At 43.8% G+C, this 27,228-nt stretch overlaps 2 protein-coding genes across 2 annotated transcripts in view; both read right to left on the minus strand.

Annotated features, from left to right (window-relative positions):
- The window catches only part of bbox1 (gamma-butyrobetaine hydroxylase 1), a 52,701-nt gene extending 48,188 nt beyond the window's left edge, over nt 1–4,513 (minus strand). The window contains exons 1-2 of the mRNA XM_088935203.1: nt 4,468–4,513; nt 3,621–3,697 (exon numbers count right to left, since the gene is read on the minus strand). Coding sequence (XP_088791329.1) covers nt 3,621–3,697; nt 4,468–4,513 — 123 coding nt within the window. The remainder of the gene's footprint in view (nt 1–3,620; nt 3,698–4,467) is intronic.
- LOC148819639 (fin bud initiation factor-like) lies at nt 4,391–11,474 on the minus strand. The gene has a single exon (XM_088935146.1). The coding sequence runs from the start codon at nt 6,620–6,622 to the stop codon at nt 6,002–6,004; it is 621 nt and encodes a 206-aa protein (XP_088791272.1). The 5' UTR covers nt 6,623–11,474; the 3' UTR covers nt 4,391–6,001.
- Between the last annotated feature and the right edge of the window lie 15,754 nt (nt 11,475–27,228).

Genomic DNA, 27,228 nt, shown 5'->3' on the forward strand with positions numbered 1-27,228 from the left:
CAGCCTAAGGAAACGGTTTCTCATGTTTCTGCTCCATTACACCGGTCCGTCTGCACACCTGGAGGTCGCCGCAGGGTTAGCTAGCCATTACAGAGTTTAGCTGTTTGTTTGGGGTGGGGTAGCAACAGTATCCAGGAACTCCAGAAGATAACTTGAAAAACACACATACCTGAAAGTCAAACATCAGGTCCGAGCTAGCAGGAGTCAAATGCGGGAGAGGTGTAGAGGTCACCCAAGTCTGAGTGGAGGCATCTTTTGTCCTAGACGATGACCAGTATCAAGCCATTGAATAGTCCATCATTGCTCTGTCGTCAAACAGCAGCGCAGCTAAACCCTGCGTCATGACTAGGACAGTAATCCTTTTATTTGTATTAGCAAAAGAACATTTGGATATAAAAAAAATCTGATTTTATTTTAAAGAGATCCAGTGGTGTCTCTTGCCTGTAATAATAATAATTCCTTAACCTTTTATTTAGGGGCTGAGCAGTGGTTCTGTGGCTCAGGCTCTGCACCTGGAAGGTTGCCGGTTCAAAGCCTGCAGCCGGCAGAGGAATCCTACTCTGCTGGGCTCCTGAGCAAGGCCCTTAACCCCCAGCTGTTCTGGGGACAGTGTACAATGGCTGACCCTGCGCTCTGACCCCAAGCTTTTCTCCCTGTCTGTGTGTCTCATGGAGAGCAAGCTGGGGTATGCAAAAAGATGAATTCCTAATGCAAGGAATGGTATATGGCCAATAAAGTGATCTTATCTTATATAGCGCTTTTCTGGACAGTCCATTCAAAGCTCTTTACAGGTCATGGGGATCCCCTCCACCCCCACCAGTGTGCAGCCCCACCTGGATGATGCACCAGTACGCTCCCAACACACCAGCTCTCAGTGGGGAGGAGAGCAGAGTGATGAAGCCAGTTCAGAGATGGGGATTACTAGGAGGCCATGATTGGTAAAGGGAGGGGGAAATTTAGCCAGGACACCGGGCTAATGCCTTTACGCTTTTTGAGAAACACCCTGGAATTTTTAATGACTGCGGAGAGTCAGGACCTCAATTTTATGTCTCATCCGAAGGACAGCATCTTTTTACATTGTAGTGTCCCTGTCACTATAATGGGGCATTAAGATCCACACAAAATGCAGGGTCCCACTAACACCTCTTCCAGCAGCTTTCCCAGGAGGTCTCCCATGTAGACTTGACTTTATCTGTCGATTTCATCATGAGGCTAACTTTGCCCCTCTGATGCAAGGGTGCAGGCTTCAGAGCATGCTGTGATCCATCCCAAAGAGATGCTTGGTGATGTCTTGAGGTCACCTTTGGGCAGAACAGTGCACGAGTTGTAGTTTACGCAGTCATCAGGCAGGGGGTCACTCTTGAGTCAGGTGGGGTGAAGGTTGAAGGTGGCTTTTTGTTTTCCAGAATCTTTTGAATCTTTATTTGCCGGTTCTACAAATACAAAGGTGGGTACAGAAGATGTTACCTTGGGTGTCTGATTTTCAGTGTGTGACCCCTATAACACTACTGTACATACACACAGGGCGTATGATATGCTGTGTTTAGATTTGCATGAGGCTTTTGCTAAAATTCCTCATAAACGATTAATTGTCACATTAGAGGAGACAGGGGAAATACTTGTGAATGGACCGAGAATTGGTTAATAGAAAACAAGAGAGTACTGATAGTGAAAGCTCACATTGGGTTGCTGTAATTAGTGGGGTACCACAGGGATATGTTTTGGGACTACTTTTCCTCCTACTTATTTAGCAGCAAATGAAATACAAAAAGATGTTGACAAAACTCAAGACTTGGCAAATTCATGGAACATGATGTTTAATGTAGACAAGTCTGTTTTTTGGCACATTGTTTACCTCTTCTAGACTATGTGGAGAAGCAATTAAAAAGGCAGGTAAAGTAAGATATATATTGGCAAAAGTGCAGAATTGAAATCGAGGGATATTCTTTTAATAATTGTATAATTTCCTAGTAAGGCCTCCTAGAATATTGTGTGCAGTTAAGATATTGCTGCTCTGGAATCAGTCCAGAGAAGAGCAGCCAGATGTATTCCAGGACACAGGCAGGAATGTCCTACACTGACAGGCTGAAAGAACAGAACCCTTTTAGTCTTGAACACAGAAGATGGTGAGGGGACCTGTTCCAGTTATTTGTCATGCTCAAAGGCTTCGATAAAGACACAGTGTCACAGAAATGTAGAGTAAATAATGCACTCAAAATACATAATGAAACATACAGTGCTATTTCGAACTGACTTGTAATTTGCAGCTTATGTGACACACTAAGCACTTCAATATTTGACTGATCTACATTTAGTGTCGTATTAATGTACACAAATGGGTGGAGCGGTGGCTTTGTGGCTCAGGATCTGCGCCTGTGGCTGGAAGGCTGCTGGGTCAAATCCCACAGCTGGCAGAGGAATCCTACTCTATTGGGCTCCTGAGCAAGGCCCTTAACCCCAGCTGCTCCAGGGGCGCTGTACAATGGCAGACCCTGCGCTCTGACCCCAGGCTCCCTCCCCGTCTGTGTGTCTCATGGAGAGCAAGCTGGGGTCTGCGAAAAGAAAATTCCAAATGCAAGAAATTGTAAGGGGTTAATAAAGTGATATTATTAAACACTACACTACAAACAGTAGGTAATGTTGTAGGCAGTGGAGAAGGTTCTAATTTATACCACATCTCTGTTTTGATGCTGTTTGACAGTGGTGTTGGTAACTCAATTATCAACTAAATATGTACTTGGAAGTTTTCGTTACTGAAGAAGACAGTGCCCTCTCCCTTGGAAATGACATTTGTTCTGAGCAGTGGCGAAAACGAGTCCAAGACCCATCTTGCTTTTCCACACTTGACTTCTCCACACACTGAAGCAGCTGGTTGTTTTATGTCTTTTTGTGGCACGCATTTGTTTTAAGTTAAAAACGCTAACAAACAAAAAAAAAAACTACTGGAAACCCAATTTCACAAAAATGCCAACAAGCAGGCTGGGCTTTCTCACACAGTTCTGCCAAACGGGATCCAAACGCTGTGTTTCAGGGGCTCATCGTTAACCAGCACCACTCAAAAACTTTAACCGGAGGAGAGCACCAAAGAATCTGACCTTCAGCTTTGAAACATAATGAGGTTTTATGGGTGCCAATCGCAGTAGGCCATGTACTGTAAAAATAAATCAAAGCAGAAACATTTTCTATAAATTGCTGCATAATTGAAGTTTATATAACCTGTGATAGTTAAAATATCTAACCAAGCCAAAAGAAATTGGAAACACACCTACAGAGAATATACTATGTGAAAATATTTGTATTAATACATCAAGATGCAATATGAGATGTATTTGTTCCTCTCTTTTTATCCCTTCTCTTCCAGCCTGAATTGATTATCTGGATTTTTTTTCTAATCCCGCCTTGTTGTGGAGCCATGTTTAATGTCCTGCTCCAGAATAGCTGCTCCTTGTCTGACACATTCAGCGCTAAACCGCTTCTGTCAGGACAAAGCCGTGGATTAAGCGCAGCTTTCAGACAGTGTGCACCAGCCACTGCTGAATACAGCGGGACGGAAGAAGACACAAACCTAGGAGCCAGGCAGGTCTGAAGGTCCTGTGTCATGAATCTGTGAATGCCGTTACCTGAAAGGACACCTGCAGGTCGTTCCATTGCACTACAGAGCTCCGGGACACCAGCACCACAGCTGTCACCAGCTCATCTTCCAGAGCAGTTTTGCACAGTCGTTTTAGAACAGCTGTCTCCCCTTAAACTGCACCCCTCTACAACGTCTGCTCCCTCTGCAGCACGGCGCCCAGGTTCAAAGCCAGCCTCACATTTCGAGCTGTTGCAAAAAAACCCCCGAAATGCTCAGAATCCTGAAAGATATTAACAAAGGTCCTGTGGACAGGTTACTTCAGGACTCAAATGTGATGCACTGAGCATTGAAAACTAGCAGACCGTCTTTACACAGAGAGTGATTTGTATCTGAAGCAATCTAAGACATACTGCTGAAGATGATCCTCTGGGATCTCTCAAGGAATGGCTGGAGGAGAACTTCGGCTCAATGAGCTGTCAGTAACTAACCAGGCAAGATGAGATAGTCTCATCTGTGGCCTTTCGGATTTTCTGGTGGAAGCAGGTCAATGTCAGATGTATTCAGAAAGTACTGAAGAGCAGAGAGTAGGACTTTTTTGGAGCTATTGTATATTTTAAAGCCTATATTTAATTTAATTATTATGGTGTTATATTTAATACTGGCCTAAGACAGTAATCTGTGTGACCACCTGAAAAACTTTGAAGACAAAGCAGAATACGAGACAGACAAAAACAAATTAACTGGGCAAATCTCCTATTATAAAGTGAGGTACAGTATGAATCAGATCAAGCAGAAATACTTGTAAGAGTTTTAACGCTGTATTTTAAAAGTCTTTATTACAAAAAAGACAGAGCATAATCACCTCCATGTACACGTTTTAATTTTTTAGGTACCATTCCTGCCCGCAGTATTTGTAACAATGTTGGATTTTGAAGTCATCCCCGTTAACGTTTCTCCCCAAAAGCTAGAAAAAATGAGTTACCACGAGAATAAAATACTAAAAACATAATATTACCGATCTGCTTTTGATCATTAAATATATAAACACTCACAGCATTAAATTAATATCATAAAGCTCACTCATTAAACACACATTTAGTACAACAGATGAAAACCTTTTCTATTTACAAATTACTTTCCTTTAGGAAAAAGGGACATAATAATGGCGCAAAAATTAAAGCTCATACTCGGAAAGGGATTTTTTTTCTTAATTTTCCTAAGCATTTACAAGTGAATAGCGCGTTAAGACTTAAGTGAGCAAGACAAGTCGGCGTAAATATTTAATTTTGCTTGACGCTTAATTTATTCAAAGAAGAGAAGGCGGGTTGAGAGAAGCTTCGGTTTACTTTATGAGAATCAAGTCATTTTCTTTTGAACCAACGACTGACAGTGTTAGTAGGTTCGAATATAAATAATGACCGTGTGGTCACATCTGCTCCTAAACTGCGCGTATACTGTAATAACGCCAAATTTAATTCTATTTTGCAAAAACGTTTGAGGAGAAAAACGTATTTCCACGTTTCCAGTCACAATCCATGACTGTTTTCATCAGGCTTAAGCAATTATTTCCTGTTTAAATTGGAACCTCACACAAACATACATGCAAAACTAAGCCTTAGAACAGGAATTGTAACCGAAAGGAACCTCAGGCAATGTCACTCCAATTAAAAGTATGACGGAGTAAGTAAAAGCTGCTTTTGAGTTTTTTGTTTCTTATGTCAACACAAAACATTTCTTTTCTGGAACATGGTGTGGCTTTAAAGCACGCTAATTGTAAGAATTCGTTTACAGACATTTTTTTGCGCCCTAATTCGAAGTGTGCTACAGTACGCGTGAATTTTGAACAGGACGTGTCTTTTCACAGTAATACCCGAGATATAAATCTCACTGTTTCCTGAATTTCACGTCATATTTTTCAAAAAAAAAAACTCTTTTAAGTGATGGGATCTGAGCTGCTGTCCAGTTCTCCCTATCGATGAAGTATCAGATACTGGCGACCTTGAAATATTTTCAGAAATACCTCCTCGCTTAAGGACGTGTTTTGCCTGAAATATAGCGTGTGTTCAAAATGTATAAGGGAAGCCAACCGAACTGAAATAGCCTTTACCCCATGACAAACTGCGGGACCCCGAATCATTGTGTTTCAAGGAGAAAGAAAAAATACTGAAAGCCCAGACCGAGTGCAAGATATGATAAAGTACAGTACAGTATCCCAATAGCTGTAGAAGAGCTGAACGGGATCAGTTATTAAACATATTTTAATTGTTCCTTTATTTTTAGGCAGCGCGTTAATCTGAAGGTGTGAGACTGCCGTTTGACGTTTTGTGATTTTGAATTCCCCTAGTTTCTCGCTTGACGTGATTCAGGTTTTTCCTGGGCTCGGCACAGCATCTGTGTGACCGGGCAGGCGGCGGGGCTGAGCGGAGGTCAGACTTTCAGGTACTCGTTCTTGAGTCGGCTCAGCCGGGTGCCGTGACTCCGTATGACCAGCGAGAGCAGCTCGTGCTTGTCCCTCAGGCCCAGCGAGATGTCCAGCGTCTCCTTCAGCGCCTCCCTGGTGTGGATGATCATGTCCAGAAAGTCGTCGTTGATGCGGTGCTCCTCTTTCAGCTCGTTCTCCTGGCTCTGCTTGAACTTCACTTCCAGCTCCAGCAGGGATTTCTCCGAGCTGCCGAACGCCTCCGCGATCTGGGTGGTTTCTCGCCTGAGGTAGCTGCCGTAGCTCTCTTCGCCGTCCAGATCGTAGGAGATGCTCTTGCCGACCCCCTCCAGGACCCTCGCCGTGTCCTCGATGTGCCGCTTGATGATGGTGAAATCATCCCGGATGACGGAGTCCTGATCCTCATCTAACAGGCATTTTCGGTGGTCTGTCATTTTAAACAGCATCTGGCACTTCTCGGGGTCGTCGTTCTCCTCGTAGTCTCCGTCTGGGACGAAATAGTGGTGGAATGTCCCGTTGGACATCTCTGGTTGAAGCGGTCCGGCGAAGTAAGCTTTTCCCGAAGGCAGTGACAGCGTCAGGACAGTCAGGAGCAAGTGAAGGAACATCGTGCTTCTTGCTCGGTGTTGCCAAGAAAATACCGATTATACAGCAATCCTTAAAGTCGAAGCAAGAAGCGAAAAATCTGTTGGAAAGCAGTGCTCTGCGATAGACTATTTATCAATGAGGCAGGGCATGTTAACACTCTCCCCCGTCATACTATGAGGTTTTTTAGCTTCAAAACCGCTTTATTGTAGTAGGTAGGTGTACAGGATGTGCATTAAAGAAAAGTTAAAATGATTCGAACAAATAGGAAAATTCCAATTTCTGATCGTCTCTTAAGACAAGATAATAACAACAGTAAAAATAATCCGTGATTTGCGCGTCCTGTCCCCTTCAAATCGTCCCTTGTCCTACGTGATCGCCGAAAGCGGCTCCCGGTGATAACATCCAGACTTGCAGCCGTGCGGTTTCCTCTTTCTTCGTCCTGAGTTTATTTATTCAACTCGTTTCCAGGCCTGTGGAATAAACTTTTCGGCTCAAGACGGATTCTGTAGTGTCTTTGGCTGTCTACGCGCTACTATTTCAACATCTGGATGGCCAAGGCAGTGCTCTCCGTTTTGGCTAATGATACCCCTCTCGGCTCTCAAATTACAGCCCTACTTCGTCACTTAAAAGGCAAAGAACAATTTCTGTAGGAATCTGTCAAACGGGACCCTGTTATTAAAGTTTCGCGACCTCGTTCAGAAAGCCGGCTTCCCCTGTTTTAGGAACAGGGTGACATTTCCAGTCAGGTAGAAAGAACAAAGCTTAATATTCTAAAATACAGAAGAATACAGAATCGAAGGAAGACGATTGCAAAGAGGTCGTAAATGACGGGTGGTGTATTATTTGACACGAGAGGGATTAATGGTGAGGTTTCAGAAGACGTCAGAAAAACCTGGACGTCTCACCGACCGCACACCTGAAGGTTTGCGTTGGTTCACGCAGATAGCGCTGGGGGGTCCCAGCCGCAGCCGCAATCTTTCCCCGTGCTAATACCGTAGGCCCGTTCATGCAAACTCTCGAGGAACTGTGCTAATGGGAATCTGAAGGAAAGCAAATATTTACTCCCTTTTCACCCATTTGTACGGAAGCGCATCGGTGCCGTCAAGGGATAAACGCATTGCATGTGTTGTAGCGAGATAGAGAATGAGCGATTGATTAAGAGACACAAACGATCATTCCAGCGTATGGTGCCACCGGAGCACCTCCAACTTACCGAAAGCTCAGCTGTGGGTTTAGGGTTTGGGACAGTGTCCTGGGCTGCAGAATTTACACGGCCTGACCTCCCACTGGGGTTTACTCGCAGTGACATATCACAGCTTCGTACCTAATGTGAACGGAATCATTGTTAAGCATGAGGACACTCGGACTCATCCTTAAACAAGAAGGAACGTTTCGTGCGATCGACCCCACTGCTTAAAACGAACACGGCTGAAAACTGAAAGTCAACTATTGGTCATGCAAGTATTGTATGACAACTGTGCTATCACATGATGATCACACACAGTAGCGAGAATGTCTCTCGCAATTACACATGAAATATGTTTTCTTTGGTAGCACCAGTGCCCTCCTGTACCTGTTACATGTGGGCCTACACATACAGTATGTTGTTCCTTTACGCCAAAGCGTTATGCAGAATAATGTTGAATTAAGGACCGGATGCTTGACAAGGTGGGATAGTTATACTGGAGGCTCTAAGAGTGGGGAGCACGGCCGGTGTGTCAGTCAGATTCCTGCAGTAAAACGCTCGGCTGTATAAACAGGTACAGTACACATGTACATCGTGAATTGTTTTCTTTTCGACTTGCGGAACCCCACATTCACGAAGCGCTTTCCGCAACGTCGATTCTAACGTCATGTTACTGAAATGATTGATTGCACAACGCGGGTCATCTATACATTAAAACGTTAGCGCCGTGACCATGTTTATTTCAGCTTTCCATCATTTATCGGTCCCTTTTTTTTAAAAAAAAAGAATGTCCGGTAACAGAGAATTGTCTTGGACCTGTTCAAGAATAGAGGCCGAAAAGCTCTTAAGAGATTGTTTCACAGGTGGGGGCAACAGATCAGGAAACCGTTTCGTCGTCGGAATTGCAGCTATAACCGAGACTGTCTTAAGGTGTTTTTGGTTAAATCTGTTCTCTACAGTACTTTTACTTAACATGATCCCGCCCTGGTGCCTCCTGCCTGTTGTATCATCTGCTCTTCCCCCGAACTGTTCTGTTCGTGTCACCGTGGTGTCGACCTCCTGGTCAGTTCGTCGCGGTAACCACAGTGTCTTTTTACTTACGATTTATTACGATTTAAATATGATTAAGGTGACGGCTGACGCTCAATATTTAGAGGGCATTACACCTTAAAAGCAAACACTCGTTTCGTTTCAAACCGCTTTAAAAGGGTTGCTATGTCGGGCCTGAACCGCCGGTCCTTCACCCCTCGAGGGCGCTGTAGGGGTGGTAGGGTTTATTTGGGGTTTTCATGTGCGATTACAAAATGTACCAACACGTCGGAGGGATTTATTAAGAATGGCTGTTATCCCGTGTAGACGTCTGGTACAGCCCCCGTGAAAGAGGCACGCAATACCGAGAGTATTCGATATGCGCATCAGCCGGTTTCGCCGCCATGCGAATATCATTGTTTCTAGTGCTCCAGTTTTCAACAACTCTACCAGCCGTCTGCCCGTAATAAAAACCAGATTTGTGTGCCTTCTAATATTCGCTGCATAGACTTGCGTGAACGCATCTTAAACCTCAATAGAGTTTAAATAAGCGCCGCCTTTGTACTAATGCGAAAATAGATACTTACTGGAAAAAGGGGCAATAACTTGAAGACATTCTGCAATTGTCAGAGGGAAGGGTTTTACGGTGAGATTAGACAGAGGTAGCCAAGTCGTGTAACGGCAAGGGACTGTCCCAGTCACAGCACGTGAGCCCTATGCGCCACGCGTGTCAGCTACAGCCACGTCCCAGCGCAGCCCCGAGCCCGAAGCCCACGTCTCCCTCAAGCGGAGCTGCGCACAGTGTCTGCTGTGTTTCCTTGCATTGATGGCAACCAGTGCTCACACTGCTCGTATTTTTTTGTAATTGCTGTGTACGATCCCAGAAAGAAACAAAGCGGGCGTGCAAACTTTCTGCTTCTGCCTGATCTGAACGGAGGTGACACATTGAAACTAATTAATTAATTGAGCGGGCGGGACTCATTATTTCAAGTAGGGAGCTGCGTCAGCGGGCGTAGACGGCAAAGGAACAAGTTAAGGTTTATTCCTGCTGAATAGAGAAGAAAGAAAACACAGCGTTTCGGCCTTTGTGACTACTGTGTTTGGTCTCGGTTTTGCCACAGTTGAAATGTACGGCATAAGATTCCGTTACGCGCACATGCGAATTTACCTTATTAGTCTTGAACAGAGAAGACACCGATCCCCAAAGGCACTGCCAGGGTCAACCCAGTGGACTGGAGTGCATTAAATACTGAGAACAGGAGGCACGTGTTTACGCAAAGAGTGGTGGGGGTGTGGAACAAGCTACCCAGTGGGAGTTTGGTAGAAGCCCATACCCTGGTTCCTTTCAAGGAGCGACTGAGTGAGATCATTGGATCAATTAACAACTAACGACCAAACAGGTTAGATGGGCCGAACACCCTCACCTCGTTTTCAGTCTTTCTTATGCTCTTATTTACGAGGCTCCCTGGTTTGTGCAACCACGGTGCTACGAGGACAACTCATCCCAAACAAAAAAAAAAGAAACCAATTTAAAAAAGAAAATGTGTAACTTGGATGTCATTTTTTAGGAATGTTTCGTGTTTACATAACCAGTGCTATTTGATAAAAAGGAAAATGTTTTAATATTTCACCTAAGAGCAGACATTCCTTTTTTAACAGACGATGTTTGTTTTTGAAATATGACCCTGATTTCCTAAATAACCCCAGGAAAGCCAGAAGCTTTGAAAGCAAATCCGCTTTTAAGTGTTTTTATTACATCATGTCAAGGAGTTGAATCTGCTGTCCGGTAAAAACGTACTGTAGCATAATTTTTGCACTGCAGACGAAGAGAGCACTGCCTTAGGTTTGTCTAGTAACAGAAAAGGATTAAACATTTCAATACTTTTTAAAGACATAAAAAAAAGTTTAAAATCAGCTTTCCAGAACAATGTCCTCAGGCATTTTCCTACTTCTGTTTTCTCAAAAAACAACAACAACCGACTCATTAAAACTCAGGCCCCAAGGTGTTAGTTGAAACAACCCAGAATACCAAATTATTCTACAGCGAGGGAAACCCTATCCTTTTCCCTCTAAACCACGACCTTGCATATCGGCAAAACACAGGAGTCACCTGAACTGCCGGAAGAAGAGACTACGCGTTAGTCGCCATGAGGCGATCACACGCTCTGCTCGCCCATCACCACGGTTAACAGCCCGCACCCGGTTCTTTGAGGTGCTATCCGAAGCCCCCATTGCGTGCAAGCTTCGTGGGGCTAGACGTGCCGTGTGCTGAGAAAGAGGCATTAACAGAAGAAAAGGCAGATTAGAAGCACGCCGCAGGGCTGCCGAAGTCATCATCGAATGTGTTCCGTCGTGAAAGCTGGTCAGTGGGAGCTGTCTCGCTGCGGACTGACGGTAGCCAGCGCCTCTCCGGGCGGTAGCGCTCCGGGGCTCCTCTCTCGGAAAGGAGATCCTGGCGCAGTGCGGGCTGAAGGAGTCATCATCAGGGAGAGAAGGGAGCAGAGCTCAGGAGGAACGTGGAAGCCTTATAAATCAAAATAATGAAAGAAAAAATCGCCTTTCTTTCGCGGGAGATCAGGCAGTGACGAGTCACTGAAACTGAAAAGACTTCATTGTCGTTTTTTTTTCTCCCCCCCAGCTGGTAAATACTGTAGTTTGTTTGTTTCCAGTGGTCTGTAACTCGGCAAAGCCCACCGGGTGAGACTGGGGTCCCGTCAGCTGCAGAGAAAAACGTGCAAGGCCGTAAGGCACATTTAAGGATGATTTTTCTACTCCGCGGACGTGCATTTACTGAGCTAAGAGGACACACAGGAAGTGGGGTATTTCCACGCAAAGCTGGAGGTCTCGTAACAATGGGGGGTGGAAACCAAAACAACTCACTCTACAGCTTGTTTAGGACAGCTAAAATATTTCTTGTCAATAATACGGTGGAAGAGTCAGTCCTGGCTTTAACAAATTGAGGTTTGGAGCATTTACCAAGAAATTAGAAAGCCAATCAAAATTATTAGCCTTCCTAATTGGCCTGTGGGAAATGAGCTCAGCAAATACACACCATTATTCCTCTCAGTGTTTAGTTCCATTTTATTTGGAACACTTTGGACACAAATACAGTGTTTTAAAAATCATCCGATGAAAACAAATTGAGCAATACCCATAAAATATTCTCCAAATTCCTTAACGCGTGATCACTCTTATCTCTCTCTCCAGAACCAGCTTCAGTAGGAATAAGAACACCCAAGAATTACCTGTCATGAATTGATTATGGAGTGAAAATTTGGCTGAACCCACTTGGCTGAGGGCTGATCTCCTGGCCAGAGGATGAGTGGGTCTAGACCCCCCTGCAGAGTGAGGGGTGACCCAGGGCCAGCTGCAGAGGGGGAGATGGAGTGGAGGAGGGAGGCAGGAGACCTCATGCGAGAGAGAGAGAAGGGGATCACGTACAGTATTTAGTGTTTTAGGAGAGGAAATGGCATCGGGAGTGATTACTAATTGCTGACAGCCGAGTCTGATTGAACTTGCCTGCTGTCATCCCTGCCGAACTTTCGGTACAAATTCCATATATTAATTAAATTGCATGCAGATGTTGTCAAGGAACCTCTTTCCCCTAGCTTGGAGCTGGAGTCTTTGCCTCTGTACTTGCACTAACAGAGCTGTCAGGTGTGTCAGTTTGCCTTCAAAGACACCTGTGTTTCCCAACAGCCCGTGAGATCTTTCTATGGGCAGTGAGAAGACACCCCTTGGTGGCATCACCTTGAGGAACACATCTGGAGTGATCAACATGTGTCTGTGGTGTGTGTATGCACAATGCTAGTAAGCGCTACTCTCTTGTACCTTAGATGCACTGCATGGTTTCACTGTGTGTTAAGGAAAACCTGGGCTTCACTCAGGCTAGGAGACTGTCAGAGATCTTGTATTCAGTCAGTTGAAGGGGCGCATAGCATAGCACATACTCAGGGTTTCCCCTAGCACTCAGTAAATGTGCTCACTCGACTGTAGTTACACTTTTCCTTTTATACTGTAAATCGAGGCAAGACATCAAAGAAACATCCGAAGCACAAGGCAATTGCAGAAGTCTTGTCAAACACAAACAAACAGGACCAGAACACTCCATTTGGCATCCTGCAATCTGTTCTGTGTGTAAAATCTGTTTACACACAGGGGTAAAAAAATCACAGGCTAGTTGCAGAAAGGCAGTTGTCTTAGGTGTAAACAGAAAACCTCTTCCCCACATAGTCACTGTCTTGACCTTTCCCAAGAGTTCATCTCACTCAGTCCTCTATATGTGTTACCCTGAAATAGTTACTCACATTGGGTTTATGGGCCTGTGCTGTGTTGACCCTCATTGTAAATGCATATAAACAAATACGAGTGGGGACTGGCATTGAACTCCATCTGAGTGTATCCAGAAAATACTTCACTGTGATATGTGCTTCTTTATAAAACACATTGACTCCATCCCATGCAGTTAACAAGCATATTCTCCAGAGGAATGTTTAGTAACAGCCGTTACTAAAACATTATATAAAATCAATAGCTGTTTGTTGAAAAAAATCATAACCTTCTGTTTATTACAATGGTCTTTCTTGGAAGGTTGAGGGGGATCTCATTAAAGCTCAAATCTGTTTGCTTTCGGCATAGTTCTTGCTGCCTTCTCAAATAAAACACAGCGAGGTCTCTTGGGTTAGGCTTTTTTTCTGCCTTTAAGTTAGACATGATCTCAGTAGCGACAGGAGTTCTAATAAAAAAAGGCCATTCATTGATTTTTTTTTCTGATTTAACTGAAAAGAAAATAAAGCTGAGATGCGGGATTTTTTTTTGCCAATCGCTCGAATGGATACTCTCCAGGGTTGGAGCGCAGAAAACTTCAGCCTTGTGCCTGACGCAGGCTTCTCATACTGGGACATCTTAAAACCTCTGATTTCCTCTCACAAAACTTCTGCAAGGCTCAGGAGGAGGCCGTTCTTGCTCGTGTGGTAGTTGAGATGAGCTCTAACTGGATCTGAAATTTCTTCCACCACAATTTGGTTTGTCTTTTTTTTGTATCCAGTTATGTGTTATTGAAATATTTTCCAGAAATGCAAGAAAACAACACAACAGACCCGACTGCCCCCAACCCTACACACACACAGGCACCACACCACCATCCTCTCCAGGATTTCAGTTCACAACCCCTAAAAGGCAACAGGACAGCTCAGGTAAACCACTCCATACCTCCCCTGACTCTGCTGGAGGACAGCATCAAGACAGGCCAGGACCCAAGGCTATTAATGGTGGGAACAAACTAGGATGCACACAGCACAGTATCAAAATCTTTTAAGCTGCAGTGAGACCAACCAGCCAGACCTGTTTCTGCTGCTTTGAGAGTTACGGTTTAGCCGGAGCAAAAGGGATATCCTTGTTTAAGAAAAGTAGGAAAAAAGAGGAAACCGGTTTCTAAACTGAAATCACATTTGTATAATCCACAAAACCGGTGTTTAAAGGTTCTTAGAACGGAGTGTTAGAGGGATCACGCTCTCTTTGTGGAAACAACGCAAGTCAACTATTCAATGACCAGGATTTTTTAAGACCCAATATTGTATTGTAATAGGAAGTGTTTTTTTTTTCATTTGCAACATTCAAATCCCAGCTCCAGAGACGAACACTTGCAAAAGGTCTGGATGATGACAACATACAGAACATAAACAGAGATGCTGCTGTTTTTGCTGCTGACATTCAACAAATGGGGCAGGTGTGTGGATAACCTCGCCCCCCAGGGGGCAGCGTAAGCCTTAAAAAAAAAAAGGAAGAAAGAACCAAGAGCTCAGAGAGCTTATGTTATGATTGCAAGTACTGGAATGAGCAAGGACAATCCTCCTTATAATATATCTGCTAGAATATGAACACTTTTATTTCTCCAAAGTAGAGAAGAGGGGACTTTCTGTACTGAGTTCAAGGTTATGGAAAAAAGGAGAATGAGCAAAGTATTCCCACTAAATGCCAGATTGTACTTAAGTGTGTAATTAAAGGACCAAACCACAATCTACAGTATGTAAGGGGAACATTAATATCAATTAAGTGGCTGTGCCAAAAACTAACATTACAAGAAAATCCAGACATGATTTACAGTGGTGTGTTTAACATCAAAATGCTAAATGTTATTGATAGCGATCCTGGCTCCACTCGCAGGCAGTCAAAGATAATGGTTTAGAGACAGGAAGGTGGGAGCATCTCTCATCAGGCTTGTTCTGTGATGTGCGCTGTGGCTCGGTCTCTGTTTTCAGAGTCTTTTCACAATTCCAAAACCTTGTCAAAGGGGCTCTTTTCTGCTTATCTGTGCATCGAAAAAACAGATGACTGACGCAAGATCACGGAGAGATGGTTGATCCTTTACATTCGTTTATCAAACACGTTACTGCACTCTCTCCTAAAGTCATTTCAGAGGCCCTGTCAGCCTCAACACTGCCCTTACTAAGAAACCCCAAATTTAATATGGAGACCTGATTGATGGACAATCTACGGTGCCACAAATCTGGACTTGCTGGGCGCAAAGCAGAGCAAGGCTGACGATGAGCACACAGCTGATGTCATTGCTGGAAGCCCTTTTGTCAGGAACCTTAGTTTATTGCAGCTCTAAGGACACAAGGCAGCCTTTCACTGCGCTGCCAGTGGGAGTGAGCATGAGCGAGCTGTGGTGGCCCCAGCCATTACAGTGCCGCGCAGACAAAACCCAGAAAAGACAAAGACACAAGGGCAACGGGCTCATCGGCAGGCGCTATATCGGGGCGGAGGAGCAGTTTGGAAAGTGCACAGCCAAGATGGTCAAGGAAAGTTTACATTTTAAGAAAGGCCTAAGCTGGTTCTGTGCTTAAACACTTCTCCCTTGCTCGGTCGGTTTTGTTTCCCACATGACTCTTTCCCCTGGTTTGCTCAGTCAAAAGACCGCAGCGGACACACACACATGCTCTGATACACGCGTGCATGTTATTTGCAAAGAAATGTCGTACTCAGCATTTTCGGAACAGCCATCCAAGTGGAGAGATGTTTTTCTAAAAGGTATTGTATTCCAGTGATTTTGCACAATTTTCCCAAAGTCAATTTACAGGGCTACCTTGGGATTAAATGAGATTAATGTGTTTGACAGCACAGGAAAAAACTCACTGGTTTTGAATGAGAAAAGGGTGTCTAGAAAAATTAGCTGATTTTTACGTTCAGAAATGCATTGAATGCTTTTTCAGGGAGTTGTAGTTCCCATCTATTCATGATATTAGTACATTGCTGCTATATGCTTTTGTATACTTTCTACCCAGATATATGCTGGTTAGTCTTATCATGCACAAGACTGCGAGCAAACAGCGAAATAACGTTTGCTCTGCCGTTGGCAACGTAAGACAAGAGCCAGACAGCCTGAGCTTGGTGCACGTGCTTCTTTAAATCCAGGTTTTCTACATGTGGTCCTGGTTTTCTGTTCAGGAAATGTGTTGCATATTGTGTCTAGTTAATATTTTAACGAAGTGTGGAAGAATTAGGAATCAGTCTGTTGAGACTGAAAGCAGAAACCGTCTGTGAAAAAGTCCATATGGTGCTCTCCAGATACTCTTCAGGTATTAGTATTGCACTTTGTCATCTCTTCTCGTGAAATCATATCAGATGAGAGTCCAATAAAGCCGGTTGAGAACGGCCCATTTTGCGAAATGCAGATGCCTGATTTGTGCAATGGGATTTCCTAAAGCATTTCTACCAAAAAAAAACGAGGGCTGCCACGAACATAATGTTTTGAATTCCAAAGCTGCTCCTGATCCAAACAGATATGTACCACGAGGCAGGAGGTGTCTGGTTTTCATTTCTCACGGGATCTCAGTCACTGCGTTGATCTGGTTATCTGAATCAGTGGACAAATTTGATTTTGCTTTCGGGCACTCAGAACGTTTTTGTGGGTCTGATACCTTGAAGTTCTGTACATACACACACAGAGCAGACAGCCAACAAAAATGGGAAAGCTTTCAGGCGAAATTTAACTCAATTTAATGACTGATGGAGGTTTTAAATTAAACAAAACAGCAAGATCAAAAGTTGGAGGACACCGCAGTTTACGAATACTGGTAAACCCAGTTTATGATGCAGCTAAACAAATCTAATACAGCAGTTTAAGACTCCAAGATTCTGACTTGTGTCCAGAAATAAACATTCATACATTACAGAACAGCTGGTTTTCCAAGGCCTCTTTCAATCCCACTATTTCTGTTCGGAATCCCTTATGAAAGCAGACTGACTATGCTAGGATGACCAAGAAATAGCATAAACAACCAAATCCCAGTCCTTCAGTGTATTTAGTGATGGGATCAGCCAGATCTTTGTACGCCACTTATGAACTGAACATGTGACGGATTACGTGATATCCAGTTCAAATTAAACAGTATAGCTCAGAAAGAGATTGCTTTAATGTGAGACGTATCCAAAGAGACTGTACTGTCAAATTCAGCAGGAATAAACAGAGTCCAGAGTCCCTGCACATGTAAGACACGTCTCACTGTGGGTTTCTGAGCCTCTGGTAGGAGAAGAATAGCTTAAGAAATTAATTCCCCATTGTATCTGGTCGCACAAGATTCAGAGAAAAATGTCCGAATCCAGTTTCTCTGCAGTGCTATGAGGGCTGGGACATTAAAGGGGATTTAAATTGTCCAAGTGGACAACAATTATGAATGTTTTGGTTGATGTTTCAGATCTAGAAGGGCATTCCAAAAGAAGTCTTCCTCCTGGTCCTGAAACCTGAGGTTCGGAACGAGCAGCCTAGACACTTGTCCTCCAATAACGGGCTCACAATTGAGATCTTATTTTAATACACTGAGATTTCTGGCAGGTTATGGTGAGAGGCTGTGAAGAAAAATAATTACTGTGCTTTGTTTATGCATGAGCAATTTCGTTGAGACTCTGTGAAAGAAAGCATAATGCTGTTTTTGCAGAGGGTGTTGTGGAGGCTGTGAAAACTATTGCTGTTCTGTTTTGTTTCTGCTATCAATGATGTCTATTAAGCAGGGGAAAATGTCAAGTATTTTCTGTTTTATTACTCGTTTTAGAACGGCTGGGTGACAAACTCTTTGTTCTCCGGTGTGTAAAATATGTAACTTAGTCTTACATTTGCCATTTCGTCAATGGGCTCTTCAAAATGTCCAGCGCCCCAAAATTAGGGGACTACCTGTCACGACCACCAGCCAGCGGAGATCATCTCGCAAAAGAGCTAACCAGTACCGGCAGCGGGTTAATCATAACATGGCACTCCAGGGTTCACATGGGCACCCTCACCACTGCCGCATCAGGTCAGCCTCCCACCATCAGGGACTCAAACCCAGGCCTCCAGTGTCACTCAACAGGGACCCAGCCTCTTGAGCCAAAGGGAAATCTCCCGGCAGCCCGCCGGCTGTGGTCCCTGCTATCCACAGGGAAGGGCATTGATGTCACCACTCTGGTAAGCCAGCTCTCGCAAGCAATGGAGGCCGTATGCATCACAATAATAACAGGCGCCGCCGCCCGTGTTAATCCATCAGCACAAGCTCTACCATGCGGCGAGCAGCACTATTTAAATCACCCTAACCTGCTTCCCACTGCTCGGTATTGAGTTCACTCCCTGAGAACTCTACCTGGCGACTCCTATACCTTATGTCACTCTGGATTTTGGACTGCCCCTTTTTGCCTTTTGACGTCGTACCTCGCCTCTCGATTCGGATTGCTTGCCACCTGTGTCTGACCTGGATTTCGACTTTCCTTCCTCTCCTTGACCACGATCTCGCCTCTCGATTCGGATAGTTTGTTGCCGTGACGGCCGGGCCACGCCAGCGGCTGCACAGGATCCACAGCCCCTCGTTAGAGTTTCGTTACGCTCCCCTTATGTCTGTACTAACACCCAGTGGGAAAATAATCTCCTTGCAAATCCAAAGAAAACGAAGACTGGAAAATCGCTAAGACTGTTATTCATATCTGCCCCAGTGTCAGATTCTACCTTCACACAATTCTTACCACTGCAGAAGACACAACACTGGGAATCCGCCGGTCTTTGTCTGGAATGGGGTTACCAGTGGCTATTGCAATGTAGGTCCATTCTGTATAATACTTCAAAGCTCTGCGGTTTTAGCTCCAGCTGAGCAGTTGGTTAACTGGCCCTTGAGCCAGCAGTTTGAGTTTCAACCCTCGTCTGCAGGCCCATGTTTCAGAAATAATCTCCTTGATGGCGAAGATTTCCCAACAGAAAAGCGAGGCTTAAAACTGGTTCTCGCTCAGAGCTTTCTCAGAAACTAACTGTTGTTTTTAGCTAACAATGTACAGGCACAGGAGGAAATGACACTGTCCAGATTATCAGCATTCTTAGTCAACCACTGGAGAAGCTCCAGCTTGCAGCCAGAGATCTAAATGAGAGGAATTCTGGAACCCAGTTTCCAAAAAGCAAAAAAAAAAAATAATTAAGGTTTGAATGATTTTAATTAACTAAGAGCTCAACTGGAAACAATTTCCTTTACAGTCATAGTTACAGTGATTATATGTACAAGAAAGATTTAAGGGGGCTTTAATGTACAGCACGTACAGCACATTGTATCTTAATTGCACATTACTACAATGTCATATCTTGTACTCATTCATAACCAATCCTGACACTCCCAGCAGGGAGGGAGCAGACTCTGCCAGATTCAGCATTTAAATGTTTGTGATTTTCCTGCGCAGGAGGAAGAGTGTCACCTACCGGTGAAACAGGTGATCTGAGTTAATCTCCCACCTGTGTACTGCCAGCTGCCAGCTTGCTGGATGATTGAGATCAAAGTCAATCCAGGTGAGCTCTGGAGCGAAATAAAATATATGCTCTTATAATAATAATAATTAAAATAAAAGTAATCTTACACATCCACATGACTTATAGCCAGTTCTTCTGAAACCCTTCCAAGCAGTTTATCCTGTTGAAGGTTCCAACGAATCCAAGTGTACGTCCTCCCCGTGGATGGGACACAAGTTCATCTCAATGCCAAAGAGGAAAAGCCTATTTAATGTAAAATCAGACCTAGCCAGCCTGCCTTTGGAAAATGAAAATCTACACATGAATGGAAAGAACATGCAAACGGCATCCAGTCAGATGCCACCAGCAGTGTGCAGCCCCACCTGGATGATGCCCCAGTCCTCTCACACACACCAGCTCTCAGTGGGGAGGAGAGCAGAGTGATGAAGCCAGTTCAGAGATGGGGGTTATTAGGAGGCCATGAGTGGTAAAGGTCAGGGGGATATTTGGCCAGGACACTGGGGTAACACCCCTACTCTTTTCAAGAAACGCCCTGGGATTTTAATGACCACAGAGAGTCAGGACCTCGGTTTAACGTCTCATCCGAAGGACGGCGCCTATAGTGTCCCTGTCACTATACTGGGCATTAGGACCCACACAGACTGCAGGGTGAACGCCCACTACTGGTCCCACTAACACCTCTTCCAGCACGAACCTTAGCTTTCTCAGGAGTCTCCCATCCAGGTACTGACCAGGCTCACAGCTGCTGAGCTCCAGTGGGAGCTGCAGGGTCACGTGGGTGATATGGTGATATGGCTATGTATGAGTACATTTCAATAATCTTTTAAATGTTTAAGTGATGATGGGAAGTGAACTTATCATCTGATTGCTCCCTTGTGGCAAAAAGTCCTAAAAGACCAACTCATTTCTATTTGTGTCTCTTTAGCTCCATGCTGGATCCCATGTACAGTGTGAAAGGTCCTGATCCAAAGTGTGCTGGATCATTCGATTTTATTGCATCTAAGCTTGTATTTGCTCTTTACATTACGCCTAGTGGGAAAGTTGGCCTCGTCCCACTATAACTAGATAAGTGGTGAAAAGAATGTATTGTCCTCGAATGTGAGTTATCAGAGTATCATGTCTCACAGCTTCTGTGAATGAGGTTAATAAAAATCCAGCAGTTCAATTTCTGTTAATGAGTCAATGTTTGAACTGAGAGTTATTTATTAGCATTTAGTATTAGCAGGTCTGAATCAATTTTTTTTTAATTAGAGGTCCAGTCATTAAGATTTTTTCCCTTTGGTTTGAAACCCATTATTAATATAACCGATTAAGGATTAAGTAGAGACAAGCTGCAACCTTTCTTAAGGAACTTTGGACTAGCTGTGCACTTGACATGAACTTGCTTTTTGTTAATCTGATTGAAATTCTGCCAGACTGCTAGAAAAAGAAGGGACTGCAGCACAGATGCCTGGTGGCGATAGAATTGGGTGGTGAAAGGAAACACTGAAACAAGATAATTATCTTTTTGGCCAGATGCAACATTTTTAATTCAATTTGAAATTCTTATTTGAAGTGCAGCTGATGACAGCGGCTTTCAGACTGACAGAGGAGATGACACATTCGAGTGTCAGTTTTTTTTTTCTGCCTTGGCACAATAGTTTCTGTGCCTTCTGAACCAAGAGAGAGATCCAGGTAGTGAGTGACATTAAGTTGATTAAATTAGTGGGCTACCAAAGGACCTGTAATAGTCAAAGTTCGCAGATGATACCAAATTTAGGAGGATTATAGCAAACTCTGCAGAAGCAGCAAAGACAATTAAAAAAAGACCAAATTCTAAACTGTTCAGACACTTTGCAGATGACATTATATAGAGGATGTTACATGCAGGTAGCAGAAACAAATTGTAGATATAGAATGGGAAACTTGGCATGAAGAAGATAATGTAGGTTAACAATGAGGCAGTGAGGAATGAGGAACGATAAAAAGACAAACAATGCTATGATATTATTACAGTGCAGTATATGTAGAATAGCGTGGGATATTAAAAGTGGCTACATTTGATTTGTTAAAAGTGGATAATTTGATTCAAGGGATTGGAAAATGTTGACATTCTACAATAACCTACTGTAGTAAAACCTCTTTTAAAATGCAGTGTCCAGTTTTGGTCATAATGTTAAAAAAATAAATTACTGCTTTCAAATCAGTCCAGACAAGAGAGGGCTGATTGTTTCCTGGGTTTAAGGGATGTCCTTCAGTACACTGACAGGCTAAAAGAACTGAGTATTTTTAGGCTTGAACAGAGTAGCCTACAAGGCGACCTCAAAATGCTCAAAGTCCACCCATTGGACTTCTTCTGAACCAAAAGTGAAATATGAACGAAAGAACAGCAGGGGAAACTCTGGGTAAGTGCATTTAAAACTGAGAATCTTTTTTACACAGAGGGTTGTGGAGGTCTGGAACCGCCTGCCCATCCATGCTCTTGAAGCTGATACCCAGACCTGTATCAGGAAGATCCTGGGATCAATTCAGTAAATTCCATATGAGCAAGAAGGACTGAAAGGCAGGCAGACAATCCCATCTTCTTACATTTTCTTGATCATTTCAGCCTTGTTAATCAATAAGCAGTTTTCTGTCTTTAGGCCTGTCTCTATCATTACTTTTGTCAGCAGGCACACACATGAGCTCTCGGATCTTGCATGTGAATTTTTCTGCTCCATGCAGTACTGTTCATGAGCTCAGCATGGCATTTCTACATACATACTGTACAGTCTTTCTGTATTTTCCAGGTTTCGCAACCACAGCAAGTCAACTTCTGAGATCACTTTCAAAACCCTGTTGAATCAGATCTTGTAATTTGCGACCCATACAGTACTTACGTACAATGTTACATTCACTGAACATGTGAAGGGCCTCAGCTCACACAGAGAAGGGCTTTTCTGATAACCTTCATAAATCAGCAGACAGTCTGGTCGAACCCGAACTGCTGCCAAATCCCCCCCAGTCATTTGTTAATTCATTCAGACAGCCGAGTCTGAGTCAGCAGTGGCTAATCCTACTTCTTTGGAAAGCTGTTTCTCTTTCCAAGCAAAGCTGATTATTTTTCTAATATAAACAGATATTAGAAACATGGACACAGTGGGTACAGTCAAGCAGATCACTTTATATTTGCTTAATTACACAGCAACAATGTAGGAGGCAAAGAAACCCCAAAAAGAGCTCCTTTAAAACTCTCCCTTCCTGTCTGTATGTGGTTTAGGAAGGATTCCTGAAGAGAAAGGTGTGAGACAGGAATATAGGGGAGACTTTCACTGCTGAATTTAGGATTTGGCCACCTCTGAGACTGCCCAGGGCAACTATCCCTCCCGCCTCCACTACCGAAACAAAAAAACAAAGAAGAATAGGGAGCTTATATTTCCCCTGTGCAGGATGAGTTAATTAGGATACAAGGAAAAGGAAATTGCACACAGACAGGCTGCCTAAATACTGCTAAAACAATGTGAGAAGGGGCTCCTGTGTGGCCCAAGTGGTTAAGGTGCTCGTTCAGAGTCTGAGTCTTGTCTAGGCCATGAGACTCCTATTACTGGGATGTCCCAAGTGGCTGCACATAACTGGCTGCCTGCTCTGGGGGTACCCATGCAGGAGTGACCCCCTGGACTAACCGAATCCTGAGTCCCTGAAACCCCGCCAGCTGCCTCGTGTTTCTCAGCCCGTGCTCATGGTGCTGTGGAGGCACCGCTGAGCTCTCGCAGTGTGAAAGTCACGCGCGGGTCTGCCCAACGGCTGGGTCAGCCGGACGGAGGAGAGGCCTTGGAGAAGAGGGCACTTCTGGAGTCTGAAACAAACCACCCCAGCCCTGTTGCTGAAGCTGGTGTCCCGATTTCTTTCACGAAACAGCTGGATATGAGATACTTGGATACATGGAGTGAAGATAAGATAAGATCACTTTATTGGCCATATCCATTTTCTTGCATTAGGAATTTGTCTTTTCGCAGACCCCAGCCTTCTCTCCATGAGACACACAGACAGGGAGAGAAGCTGGGGGTCAGAGCGCAGGGTCAGCCATTTATACGGCGCCCCTGGAGCAGCTGGGGTTCAGGGCCTTGCTCAGGGGCCCAACAGAGTAGGATTCCTCTGCCTGCCGCAGGATTTTTTTAACCGCCCCAGAAAGTGTAGGTCCTGTTGTTGTTTTGCTCAATTGAGCAGTTTGAAATGTTTCTGACTTGTGTGGAGTTCTCCAGCTCAGTTCGTGGCCAGGTTTTCGGTACTGCGCTTCTCTGTTTTCTGATTGGTTACGGGGGAGAACGTGACTATGAGAGGGGGGAGTTCAGGAGGACAGCGGGAGGGAATGTGGAGTTGTTAATGTGGCTGTCCAGTCATAAACTGCAAAGAAAAAAGAAATATCCATCTCCATCCAGTTCCCATCCATACCGGCAGAGTGTTTAACCACCATTGCACGAACCCTACAGTTACGCTACTAACAGGCCGAATAGCCTCCTCTTATTTGAATCTTTCTTATGTTCTTATGTCCTCACCTAGGCCTGTAACGGTGTACAGAGTTGACCAAAGTGGTTAAAAACTGGTGATTTGAGAATCTGTTTTTGTGATGGGGGAGAATCTTTAAAAAAAAGTGCAGGAATGGAAGATTAAAGTAATACTTGTAAGACCTAACTGATCATGTTTAAATTTGGCTGTTACAGTATAAGCTCATGAGATGCACTTTGACTGGTGTCTCACCTTCTGTGGAAAAAGAAGTTCTTGGAGAGTGACGCTTTAAAGAATACAGAAGGAAATTGGGAAAAGTCCCTGAAAACTGGTCTACACAGCCCATTCCGGAATGCTGGCTTGGGTTAAGTGATGACATCACAACCAGAAGGGGCCTGAACAATGGCACAGTGTGATGCACTGGGACACAAAACAGGGAGATTTTCTTTAAGCAGGAGAGTCATGTAAGAAGCACAGAAAAGCCCCCGTGATGCGATTCAGATTCTGAGTAACTCTAAACCGCTTGAACATAAGGTCAAATTTAAAAAAAATAGATGCTGGGGCCAAAGACCAAACCATCAAAGCACAGAAGTTCTGCACGTTTTGCATTTCACTTATTACACAATAAAACATATTTGAAGAATTCTGCGCACTTGTGATATTTTCACAGGTTCGGAGGAGAATTGTTCAAAACATGAACACATGAGAAACACTGCACACACACTGCAATATGCAAGACAGCTTTTTATTGTCGAATAACTTTCAGAGCTTTCAGTGAAAGACATTCATGTTATAAAATCACCCCTAATCAATATTCCTGAAGCACTGTTGCTAATTTACATGCTTAGGTAATATCGATTAGCAGTTAATTAGTAACACTTTGGTTACTAGTGGGTAGGACTAAATTGCTTTTCAATTCAATGGTCTAAATAAGACCTTTCAGCTTTTTAGTCTTTCTAAAAAGTGTGACTTTTGCATATTACAGCATGTTGGCATTTTTCCTTTTTTGTCCTGCTGTACATGATGCGGTAGGAACTGTAGGAATGCAGGGAGTCACAGCACAGTTTGGTATAGTTTTGCAACAAGTTAATTATGAAGGCCCTTCAGAATAAGCCTTGAGGTAGAATGTGCCGAATCCTCTTTCACAGATTAACAGCAGGCAGTGAGTGATCCACCTTCGGTCACTTGGTAACACCTCTTCCACAACCTGCGCAGGATAAAGAAATTGCATCAGGAAGGAAGGATCTATTTGGAATGATCAGAACATCAAGCAATGCAGAATGCCAGACTGTTCAGGGGACAGGTCACAGAGTAATGGGTATGTTATACAAATGAGGAAAAACAAATATTGAGTCTAATTAAACTCTACACTTTAATTACACTTTTCTACACTTTAAAACCCTAATTTAAATACTTAATACCTGCCGTGTCCAAGAAGAGCAGTGTTCACCCAATACATTTTCTCCACATACTCCACAACCTGCACAGGATAAAGAAATTTTGCTTGGTAATGAATTTCAAAAGTTCATCTCTTATTACAGTCTTTTTCCTATACCTGCTATCTGAAGTCATTTTAAGAACAGCAGAATATGGCTTTCCAGAAGCCATCCTGAGGGAACATCAAATGTTAATTGCATTGCTATAAAAGGATTGATGTTAAATGTATTAGCGTGCTGAGGAAGAGATGGGTGATGGCTCCATGTGGTTCTCTCCAGTTCTCTCACAGTTTAATCACTCGTGCCTGCCCTGAGCTCCCTACCCACAGTGCAACAGGACCATGGCTCAGTAGATCCATTTTTAGCTGGTGCGGCTGCCAGGTCTCTTCATGTTGAGCCTTGACCTGCAAGAACCATGTTTTCCATCACGATCTCTACCAGCTTTACTAATGCCCACGCCTCTTTTTCAGGAGCTCAGCTATGAGCGATAACGCATCGATTGGTGGATTGTGAAAAGGGTCAAATCCCTGAGGACATGTCTTGTGAAAGCCCTTAGGGAGCAGGTCCACAGCACAGTGCTATCCGTAGCCAACTAGCCAGCCAGCAACAGGCAGCTCTCTCACTGTCGCTGGGACAGCAGCTTAAAATACTGGGGCCTTTCCTGAGAATTCCTATCCAGCTTCAGATCAATAAATTTCACTAAAAGCAGTGGAAAATACAAGGAATTTGGGCTGTAACAATAACATTCTCAAATTCTGCCCGATTAAAACTGATTTGTGGTTCTTCCCCTCCCTAAATCCACGGCCCCTACTGATTTACATGTTTTGTTTTTTTGTGGATTGTTTTTCCAGATGGAGATGGAATTATGATCCAGATTCTTGCCAGCGGTATGAGCGATCATTCCCTTTCCTTGCAGATCTGTCTTTGACTGCGATCAGACCTGAAGCCCCAAAGATTTAAAGACTGCTGGAAATATCTGGCTGAAACAACAGTGCATCTTACAGTTTTTAATATATTCCAGGGCCATGAACCGCTGTACTCTGGTTTTGGAATGTCTGAAACATGAAATGCTTGAGGTATTTTTTTACTGTTGTCCTTAAAACTCCACTTTTATACTGCAGCATTTAAACCCCCACCTTTAAAACGGGCACTTTTTTCATCATCCCAGTGTTTTACCCAATTATTAATCTGTGGATGAACTGCCCTTTTTGCTGGTGTAGGAAGTAAGTTTAAAAAATAACTATTTTAAGAAAACCATACCTGGAAAGGCTTGTACCCTTTGTAAATAATGTAAATAACAATAGGTTCGCCATATTTTGGAGCAGTTTTGGAGAAATTAGGTGTCAGAACGACACTGATTGACAATTTAAATCTCAAGAACAGCTATGAGTCCTTGTATTGAACAACCAGCAGCTTTTATCCAGTCTTGTTCACAGATCTGCAGAGGGTGTTATACAGTAGAATTCTATTTTCCTCAAACTTACACACTTAAACGTGAGGCTGTGAGTTCTGCTACATTCTCCTTAATTCTTTTCCCATCCCTTTGCTACAGCTACCTTCCGCAGCGTAACCATCAGTCACAGGCTGGTCAGATGCAGCCGCTGTTTTTTTTTGTGGAAGTGCCAGAAAAGCAAATACTTTCCGACAAAGGAACCTTCTCGGTTGAAGTGTGCCCCTCAGTTCGGCGAGGCTCCCACAGAAAAATATAAAAAGACTCCAGTAACAGCATCTGCTCTTCTTTCAGACACTTAAGGG

Source organism: Atractosteus spatula, chromosome 16 (genome assembly GCF_055471065.1).
Source record: "Atractosteus spatula isolate fAtrSpa1 chromosome 16, fAtrSpa1.hap1, whole genome shotgun sequence".
NCBI classification, from domain to species: domain Eukaryota; kingdom Metazoa; phylum Chordata; class Actinopteri; order Semionotiformes; family Lepisosteidae; genus Atractosteus; species Atractosteus spatula.

Bases quoted from the DNA above. Each gene is read 5' to 3' on its own strand.
- LOC148819639 (XM_088935146.1), bottom strand. From the start codon at position 6,622: ATGTTCCTTCACTTGCTCCTGACTGTCCTGACGCTGTCACTGCCTTCG.